Raw genomic sequence first — 10,537 nt, 5'->3', positions numbered from 1 at the left:
AATTGTATTTCCTCGTCACAAGATTGGTTCATAGTTGATAACTTGGACTGGCCATGTCATAACTTCCACGTGGTAAATGAATGTGAATATTTGGAAAGTGCGTTTATAAGTTCACATAACCTGTAGGCTGTAACTATCAGCTCAAGATACATAAACGAAGGCCCCACTTACCGATTTGGATGAACTATTAAGAGATGGCGATGGCCGTGGGCCCAACCCAAATTTAGGTATTAATTATAAATGCAACATGCTCTATCAACGGTCGAGTTCAAGTTTGTTTTTTGTTAAGCTCCAGCGGCACGGTAAATGATCATTTTATCCCTGTTATAGTGTTATTGCATAAAGACAAATCTTAATCTTCGAACATTTTCAGAGGTCAAAGTCGTCAGAAAGATATTCCACCAAACGTTCCCGTTCTGTTTCTTGGTTTCGTCTTTGATCGGGTACGCTTCTTTGGTCTAACCTTTTGATGGACCTTCATGTCGTAGGTACGGAACTATCTTTGGAGTTCTGCTTCGTACATGCTTCTTGGAATTGCTTCTTTTGAATTGAAGCTACAACGAATTGTGTGTATTACGAGTATTGCTGATTACTCTGCAGATGATAAACATAGTTCCATGAAGGACATCAACGATGAAGACTTCAGATGATATTAGGACTCTTTTGTTACCGTAATCAGAGATGTATTCTTATCAATCGGTTGTAACTTGTATACCTACATATAAATACAAATTCTGTAGAGTTCTGTTTGAGAGCTCCGATAGTTAAGTTTCTTGAAGGTTGAAGAGGCATCCGCGATGGACGGCAGTGCCTGCGGCCGACTTTCAGGGACGGAAATTCATGGGTTTCATACAATGGAAGGTAAAAATCTCAGGTTTCACTTCTTTGGATCTATCTTTCTCTTTTTGTCTCTTTATTTCTTTCTGTTTGGACTTGATTAATTTGGGATGAGTTTCTTGTTTATTTCTGTGGTGCTTCTTGGATTGCTTTTTTTTTTTTTTTTTCCATGGGAAAGCAGTAATCGAGTTTGTATTTTGGTCTTATTTTCCTTTAAGCTATCGGGTTTAGCTTGGATTCATGCATTATAGAGATGAGAGTAGCACTGATGGGTTCAGACTGTATTATGTTAATGCTCCTTTTTGATGGTTTCTTCCATAAAGTATATTTCAATTTGAATTGGTTGTTCCCAAATGTGTGCTATATTTTGCTCTTTATGATTGATCTATGTTTAGTGCCATTGGCTGTTCACTGACGTAAAGTCTTTTTTCTTCAATACCGGATTCTATTTGGTTTCTCCCCTCAATAGATCCTCAACGAAGTATAGCATCTCTGTTAGAGAATAAAAACCTATTCAGGAACCTCACCTAAGAGCTTAAGCTCTTAAGTTGAATGGTTCTTTGAGATGGTATGAGAGGCTGTTTGACCATATAGTCTAGTGTTCAATCCTTGCCATCCCCATTATAATTAATTAAATTTCAGCACAAGGTACGGGTGGGCCTGTGGCTGTGCTTCTCCATGCTTCAAGCCCAATAGGCTTTCATATGAGAGGGTGTAGAATAAAAACCTGTTCAGGAATCTCACCTAACAGCTTAAGCTTTTAAGTTAAACGTTTCTTTGAGAACCTCTAGTCCACCTCCACCACTTGAGTTGTTTGTGAATTCATGTGAGTTGCTTTATCTTTTTTTTTTTTTTCAATTTCCTTGAAGAAGCACTTTGTTTGGTTCTTCTTGCCATCTCAAGTCTAATTTCTTTTCTTCATCCTTTTATAAATCATTGCTTGGATTCATGTAATCTCAAATCGTGATGTTTAATAATTCTTTGCTTCCCTGACTATGCAGATTTGGATGTCCCAACTATAATGGAGGAAGCCGGGACGAGATGGCTGCGTCCAAATGAAATTCATGCCATACTCTGTAACTATATGTATTTCCCTGTCAGTGTCAAGCCAGTCAACTTGTCCCAGAGTAATAACCTTCTTAAATATTTTTCTTTATCCTGAAATCTGTATTTTGTGTAAAGAACTTTGATATTCATAAAAAAAAAGAGCTTCAATAATGTTTTTGATTATATAATAATGTAAAGGTTATGCTTATACCATGAATCCTTTACATTTTAATACAATACTTTACTATTTCTAAAAGAAAATCCTTGTACAACCCTTCTCTTTTGCTTTTTTTTTTTTCTTACGATCTTTTGATTGAGTGTGGAATCTCCATTTGTTATCCTACCAGATAACTGGTCTCCAATACTACCTGTGTAGGCTAAGCGATCCATAACATACTTGAAAAAATCTGTGACACAATTTTAACTACCTTTTTGCATTTATGCTGAAATTGGTGTAAAATGAACTTAAAATGTGTCTTATTGTGTGGGAATAATTAAAGCTTTCATCTCTAATAAGAGGAGAAGAAGATAGAAATTGGTATTTCCTTCATGATTCGGTACAATTTGGTTAGAAGAAAAAGAAGCCACCTTTTTTTGTCATGGTCAAACCAAGAAAAGAAGCCACCCCTCTCTCTCTCCCTTCCCCCACCCACAAACTGCACACATGAAAACCCAACTCATTAAAACAGAACTTCACATAATGAACCACAAGCACTTCAATAATCATACTCTATTAACAAACTCATAAATCCTATACCATAGAAATTTTGGCATCAGATGTTTAAGTAACCTTACTGACAGATTGATGAAATTATAGCTAACTTTGAGGTGTAAAATCTATGTGGTCATGGAATCTGCATGCCCTCTCACAAGGATGATTCTTCCTCACGTACTGACCTTACAACATATTGCTTCTTTCGATCTCAATTCAGTTCAACAAAGCCTAATGCCCTTATCTCAACTGTTCTATGTAAGTTCTGTCATGCTATTCCTTTTTAGTGTGTCAGCCTGGAATATTCATTCTCAATCTCCTCCTTCATTCCACTCACAAGGAAACATGATGAAATCAGTGCTAATGATCAGAGGATTGAGAACAAAAATCTAAAGGTTTTCTTTTGAATGCAATGTTCTGTGAATGTTTCTTTTATGTGTCAGGAAATAACTGCTGTGTATGTGCTTTTGGTAATGGAAATGATCTTGTGATTCTTGTTCCTTGCTTTTTAAGGTGGATTAAAATGACATTTTGAGGTCTGGAAATTATGCAGTTTATTACTGCTTTTCAACAAAAGCATTTTTTTTATAATGCTTTTATTGTTCTGACTTCTGCTTTTGGAATTTCACCCAGGTGGCACAATTGTCTTGTTTGACCGAAAAATGTTGAGGAACTTTCGGAAAGATGGGCACAACTGGAAGAAGAAAAAGGATGGGAGGACTGTTAAAGAAGCACATGAACACTTAAAAGTGAGATGCTTCCCTTTGGTCAACATGTTAATCTGTGTTATTCCATACACCTTGTGAAGTTTTAAATTTTGTTAGTCAAATGAACTAATGCTACTGTGGACTATGCACTCCAGACTTTCATTTTAGAATACAATTCGGATGGGAGTAAGTGTTGTTTATCTCTAAATTTATGTCAAGCATGTAAAGCTACCCAATGCCTAGTTCACAACATATATCTTTTTAGGATTGTGGTACTCCATTTGCTACAGCCTTATCATAGCAGAACGAATTTTTACACCTTTTCATAGGTCCATGACAAATAGATTCTCACATGTGAATGACTTTCTTGCAATGTAGAATAATCTCAAAAGGGGAAATGAATATCTACAACTCCAGACGAGAACGAACAAAGAACATTAATCGTAGACCAATAAAAGAAAAGTGTTAATCATGTCATGAACTAAAAATGAAAGAATTAGCATGGGTGTTTGTTAAGGGCCAGGGAATAGGATATTGTCACGGGTCGGTCCACGGGAAAACCCTCTTGTTTCCCCTTGTCCCTTCCTTTTCTTGAGGTACCTATCTTGGCGCTTTGATGGTGATTTGTTCAAGAGATCACCAACTCTCCTTACTCTCTTCTTGACTGAATATTCGATGCCTTTATTGAATAATAGCAGCTCCTTAAATAGGAGATTACAAGAGGTAAGAGTCCTGCTCTTAGGGAGACTCCTTGCTGATTAGGGAGACTCTATCTTGATAAGATAAGACTGATAAGATAAGATAAGATAAGATAAGCCTCTCTTAATTCTAATCTAATAGGATAAGGCAATCTATTCTGTCTTGATAAGATAAGTCTCTCTTAATTCTAATCTAATAGGATAAGGCAATCTAATATACTAAACTAATAAGATAAGATAATAATCTGCCGAATTGATAAGAATACTGTTGCTGCCGAATTGGATAGGATGAGAACACCGGATCACTGTTGCTGCTGGCGGTGGTATTTCCTCCCGATAAACGCGTCCATATCAATGTTTCATTCTGCTGGTTTGGATGACAACCTACTATGTGGCAGATAACTTGACTAGAGGAGGGGTGGAGAGAGATTGCTAGTACTCTTATGCTAGATCGTTTTTCTAACTAAAAAGAAAAAGAAAAGAAGAAGATGATGATAGACAAAACAATAAGAAATTTGGAGAGCAGGATATTCAGGGCCAATTGACAATACAAACTTTGTGAAGGCTGAATTGTTGGCATTACTACATGGGCTCCGATTGACAAAGCAATTGGGCTTTAGACAGGTGGAGGTGGAAGAGGATTCAAGAGTAGTTATTACATGGGCCACTTGTAAGAGACATATTCCTTGGACTCTCAAACATATTTTCAAGGAAGTTGAAAGGATAGAAAACGATTTAATGCTGACTTAAAGTGGGTTAGAAGGAGTGCAAATGGGCTAGTTGACGCCTTAGCAAAACAAGGGGTAGCAAAGCAACAATTCTATTGGAGAGATTGATGAGATTTCCTTTGGGAGCCGGGAGAGGAGAAGAGGGATCACAGGGTTAGCTGGAAGGTGGTGACTAGAAGTAAAAACTATGGGGGTTTAGGGCTTGGGAACATTGGGATAAGGAATTCGGCCCTTCTGGGGAAATGGTTGTGGAGGTTCCCTCTGGAGCAGGAGAAGCTATGGGCTAGAATAGTGGCAAGCATACAAGGGTTGGAGCAAGATGGATGGGATGCTGGAATCAGAGCAAGGACCACAAGCACTTCACCTTGGAAAGCCATTCATGATTTGCTTCCAGTCTTCTCCCCTCATGTCAGGTATGATTTGAATTCAGGTAATTCCATAAAATTCTGGGAACATATTTGGGTGGGGAATGTTCCTCTTAAGGAACAATTTCCTTCTTTGTATGCTCTTTCTGAATTTAAAAATGAGCCAGTTTCTTCTTTCATCACCCCTTCTTCTTCTAGTTCGGGGTTTGGGTGGAACCTAGGTTTGAGGAGGGCAGTGAGGGATTCAGACCTTGATAGTATTTCAAGCCTCTTTGAACTTCTTGATAATGTTTTCTTGGACCTTTCTAAGGTGGACTCTAGAATTTGGACCCTTACCCCCACGGGCTCTTTTTCTTGCGCTTCCTTCTTCAAAGTCCTTTGCCAGTCCACCAGTCCTGCAACCTCCCCTTTCCCGGTTAGCGAGGTTTGATGCAGACTGATTCCTCCTAGGGCTAGTAGTTTTTGTTGGGAAGCCTATTTGGAAAGATTCAACACTGGGGATTTGCTCCAAAAGAAGAGACCCAATACTTGTTTGTCACCTCATTGGTGTGTTCTTTGCAAAGTGGACGGGGAGATTGGTTTTCACTTATTGGTGTCTTGCCACTTTGCAAAGTCAATCTGGGAGTGGGCTTTTTCTCTCTTTGGGTGTAGGTGGAACCCTCCATCAAACTTGCAGAGCCTATTTTCCCCTTCCTTTTTCAGGTGGCACATGAAAAGGGGAAGGACTATGTGGAGAGGTCTGAGGGCTGCAGTATGCTGGACATTATGGGAAGAAAGAAATACTAGGATCTTCTTAGAAAATGAGAGAGGGGTTGAAGAATTGAGGGCTGTATTCATAAAAAAAAAAAAGAATTGAGGGCTGTGATCCACATAAGGGTAGTACAGTGGCTGAAATCACTAGAACTATTTATAGATTACACAGTGGAAGACATGTTGAGAAAGTGGGGCGAGATTGCAAACTGCACTCAGGTCAAACCAATAATAAGGGTGTCCTAGACTCCCCCATCTACTGGCTTCTTAAAGTGAATTTTTGATGGGAGTTGTAGGGGGAATCCGGGACAATTAGGGATTGGAGGTGTTTTTAGGGATGAGAACGGGGTCATTTATGCCTTGTTCTCAGGCCCAATTGGTGTGGGGGATTCCCTTAGAGCTGAGATCTTGGCAGTTATGGAAGGGGTTCAGAAAGCCAAGGAGATGAATGTCAGGAAGCTCATAATTGAAGGGGACTTGGAGGTGGTGATAGGGTGGCTGATTAAAGACGACTACGGTTTATGGAACTACAGAAATGAGAAGAGGAAATTTAGATGGCTGGTGCGGGAGATGGAAATTAGGACGAGTTGGGTTAAGAGACCAGCTAACTCTTTAGCTGATGGATTAGCTAAACAAGGGATAGAAAGGGAAGCAATGTTTTGGGCTAAGCTGTAACTTAATTGTTTCTTTTGTTTCTTTTTCTCTTTTTCTCTCTTTGGAGGGTTTAAGTTGTATTCGGAAGATAAGAGTTCTTGTCTTCCTTGCTGTAAATATTTTGATATTTGAATAAATCTGTTATTGATAAAAAAAAGCAACAATTCTATTGGTCTTCATTGTAACCTAGCTTGTGCAATTGGGACGACATCCTGTAATCAACTTATAATCATTTTGTTAGCATAGGGGCATTTCTGTCTTTATACCTAGATTAATGTTGCTGATCTGTAATGTTGTGTTGGAATCAGTGTTCCGCACTTAAATAAGGGCACATGTCTTTTCAATTATTTTTTAATAATATAAGTACTGTCTGGCCGATCGGGAGAAAGTTATGTTGACACTTCCAGTTCGAACCAGTTTTTCTCCCTTCTATCTTTCTCTCTTTCTTCCACCTTTCTACTTCTTTCTACATAACTGATCTCAGACAGATAGAATTTCAAGGCAGGCCGAATCATCACATGGTATCAGAGCCACTTGAATCTGCCTAGATTTCTGTCTGCCTAGATATCTATTCTCTGCACACCCTATCTAGGATTTCCCTTTTTTTTTCTGCATTCGACTGGAGATAAGGGAAAGGGCTGAAAAGGAGTGATTGCCCTCTTCCCTTGGAGGTTTCTATGCCTCCAGTCAGGTCGTGTGTGGTCAGTTGCTGTAGTTTCTAAGATCGCCCTCCCCTAATCGATGAAGAATAGAGGGCCGATCTGTGTGGTGCAGTGGCTGTCTTGTGTGGACTGATTTCCTGCTCGTGGGGTTGTTACTTCAGTGATAGGGTAAGAGATTTCAGTGCATGATATCTGTTATGGATCAAATAGGATGTGTGTTTCAGACCATGTGCTAGGATTTCAGACAGTAGTGTGCTAGGGTTTATGCTGGTTTTTGTGTATTTCGAAGGAAGAGTTGTGATCGTAGAGTGGTGAGATTTCAGGTAGTCGTAGGAGTAGGGTTTGTGGTGTAAAGAACACACTTTTCAGCAACAACAAGTGCTGAAATCAGTGTGGCAGGTGTGATCTAGTTGTGTGCAGTGTGCAGAATTCAGTGGTAATAGAATTCAGCAAGTGTGCAGATCGGTGATAACAAAATGGGAGATAACAGTGATTGTAAACCTAATGTGATGGTGCCTACAGACTACCTGAATGTTCAGATGACCTCCATTAAACTAAATGGAGAGAATTATGTGCCTTGGGCTAAATCCGTCGAAGTCTTTCTGAAGGCAAAGAAGAAGGTAAAACACATAAGAGAGGAGAAACCCCCCACTGACTCTCACGAGTATGAAGACTGGGAGCAAGAGGATGCTTAGATCATTACATGGTTGTGGAATAGTATGGAATCCAGGATTAGTGTAAACTTCATGTTTCTTGACACTGCCAAAAAGTGGTGGGACTGAAGTCTGAATATGAACCAGTACGGACTCAGATATTAGGAGGATCAGCTCTCCCTTCCTTAGAAGAGGTATTTGCTCGACTCCGGAGGATTTCTATCGGATATACTGAGAATTCTAATATCTCAGATAGATCTGCCTTTGCTGTATCGAGAGGCCGTGGTGCTAGAGGTGGAGCTAGGGGAGCTTAGTCTAGTTGTGGTGGTGGTAGTGGTTTTGTGTATGGCCGAAGTGGCATTGGTGGGCTTACTTATAATCGTGGTGGTGGTCGTACTGGGGGTAGAGATTCAGGGGGAGCCCGTGGTAGAGGATGTGGTTCAGGCCTGAGGAAGTGCACTCGTTGTGGTATGGATGAACATACCATTAACTATTGTTATGATCTACATGGTCCACCCTCAACCTGGGCCAGTCATGCAGCGACCAGTGACTCAAATTCCAGCTTTAGACAGGAGAATCATTCATCTGATCAGATACCTCCTACATCCACAGATGGTTCCGTGAAGGAGATGGTGAGTGTTCCCCGTGATGAATATGAGGGGTTTATCCAATCACAGCAGAACATGGCGACTTTCGCTCACTCAGGTATGGCTTGTCTGGCATCCACACCCAATCCCTGGATCATTGCCTCTGGAGCCTCCAATCACTTGACTAGAACTCCAGGTGTGTTTTCTTCCTTATCTCATTGCTCAACATCACAAGCTGTCACCCTTGCTAATGGTTCCACATCCTCAGTTAGTGGTGTTGGTAATGTTGACCTAGACCCTGTATCCCTCTCCTCAGTTTTGTATGTTCCTAAATTGCCTTTTAATCTTATGTCTGTTAATAAGCTGACCAAATCACTTAACTACTCCATTACCTTTTTTCCTTCTATGTGTGTTTTTCAGGATCTCAAGACGGGGATGAAGGTTGGTGGAGGGCATGAAGCTGGTGGACTGTATTATCTTGACGGTGGTGGTGGTAGAACTTCAACAACTCTCCAGTGGCACTGCCGATTTGGTCATCCATCGCTGAAAGTCTTGAAGTCTTTGGTCTCGTCTTTGAGTCAGTTTTCTATTTTGGATTGTGAGTCGTGTCAATTTGGGAAACACCATCGTGTTCCCTTTAGTTCTAGGGTTGATAACCGTGTGTCGAGTCATTTTTCTTTAATTCATTCAGATGTTTGGGGTCCTTATAAAGTGATGTTATATAATGGATACAAATATTTTGTCATTTTTGTGGATTATTTTTCAAAGATGACGTGGCTCTATCTAATGAAAGAAAGAAGTGAATTGTTTACCATTTTTCAGAAATTTTATGCTGAGATTTGTAACCAATTTGGTACCCACATCAAAGTTTTCCGTTCTGATAATGGCCGCAAATATTTATCCTCATCATTTCAGGAATACTTGGACCAACACGGCATTATACATCAGACCTCATGTACGTACACCCCACAGCAAAACGGGGTGGCTGAGAGAAAGAATTGCCATCTCCTGGAAACAGCAAGATCCGTCATGCATCACATGCATGTTCCCAAACCCTTTTGGAGTGATATAGTGCTTATCTCTTGCTTTCTGATTAGTCGGATGCCCATGTTCATCCTTGATGGTTATTCTCCGTTTCAGGTATTGTTTCCCTATTTGTCTCCGTTTCCTCTTACGCCGAGGGTATTTGGGTGTGTCTGCTTCGTCCATAATCTGGGTCCCGGGAATGACAAGTTTGATGCCCGTTCTCTCAAGTGCATCTTCCTTGGTTATTCTCGGACCCAGAAAGGGTATAGGTGTTACCATCCTAGTTCTCGATGATCCTTTGTGTGTGCTGATGTCACATTCTTTGGGTCTACTCCATTCTTTTTGGGGTCCAGTGATGCTTCTTCCTCCTCATCACCTCCTCCTCTTCCAGTTCCCGTTGTGGACCCTCTTCCCCTTATTCCAGCTGTGACCAAACCCTTGCCTCTGGTGCCACCACCTGTTGAACGCCCACCTATCCATCATGTGTATACACATCGCCCATGCGTACCAGCTACTACTCCTCCGGCTACATCTCCGTCGACAAATCCGACACCAGACCTGCACTCAGCATCTTCCCATTGCTTTGCGGAAAGGTAAACGCACTTGCACCCTTCATCCTATTTCTAATTATGTTTCACTTACTCACCTTTCCGCTTCCCATCGCCAGTTTGTCACCTTGTTATCATCAGTTGTTGTCTCTAAGGATGTCCAGGAAGCCCTTGCCTCTCCAGGGTGGTGCCGAGCCATGGAAGAAGAACTCTCTACGCTTCATCATAATTATACTTGGGACCTCGCTGCTCTTCCTCCTGGGAAGCAAGCTGTTGGTTGTAAATGGGTTTATACGGTTAAGTATCTGCCTGATGGTAGTGTTGAACGCCTGAAAGCCCGATTGGTTGCAAAAGGGTACTCTCAAACCTATGGTATTGACTACACAGAGACCTTCTCACTAGTTGCTAAAATAGGGTCAGTTCGTGTTGTGATCCCTCTTGCAGTCATGTATGAGTGGCCGCTATATCAGCTTGATATCAAGAATGCCTTTTTGCATGGTGACTTACTCGAGGAGGTCTACATGGAGCAACCTCCAGGGTTTGTTGCTCAGGGGGAGGATGGT

The 10,537-nt window shown here is 40.8% G+C and overlaps 1 protein-coding gene across 5 annotated transcripts in view; it reads left to right on the top strand.

Moving 5' to 3' along the window:
• Positions 1 to 354: 354 nt before the first annotated feature.
• LOC148861329 (calmodulin-binding transcription activator 5-like) overlaps positions 355 to 10,537 on the top strand; it is a 66,895-nt gene continuing 56,712 nt past the window's right edge. The window contains exons 1-4 of one of the 5 annotated variants that reach the window (XM_088941985.1): positions 355 to 488; positions 601 to 861; positions 1,839 to 1,964; positions 3,230 to 3,345. In XM_088941985.1, the coding sequence (XP_088798111.1) occupies positions 798 to 861; positions 1,839 to 1,964; positions 3,230 to 3,345 (306 nt within the window). In that variant the 5' untranslated portion in view covers positions 355 to 488; positions 601 to 797. Of the gene's footprint in view, positions 862 to 1,838; positions 1,965 to 3,229; positions 3,346 to 10,537 lie in introns of all 5 variants that reach the window. The other 4 variants (XM_088941984.1, XM_088941983.1, XM_088941987.1 and 1 more) reach the window with 4 other exon arrangements.

The sequence above is a fragment of the Nelumbo lutea genome, chromosome 4, assembly GCF_056320005.1.
Source record: "Nelumbo lutea isolate HS-2025 chromosome 4, American lotus-T2T, whole genome shotgun sequence".
Classification (NCBI taxonomy): Eukaryota; Viridiplantae; Streptophyta; class Magnoliopsida; order Proteales; family Nelumbonaceae; genus Nelumbo; species Nelumbo lutea.
This window is presented reverse-complemented; position numbering and strand designations above follow the sequence as displayed.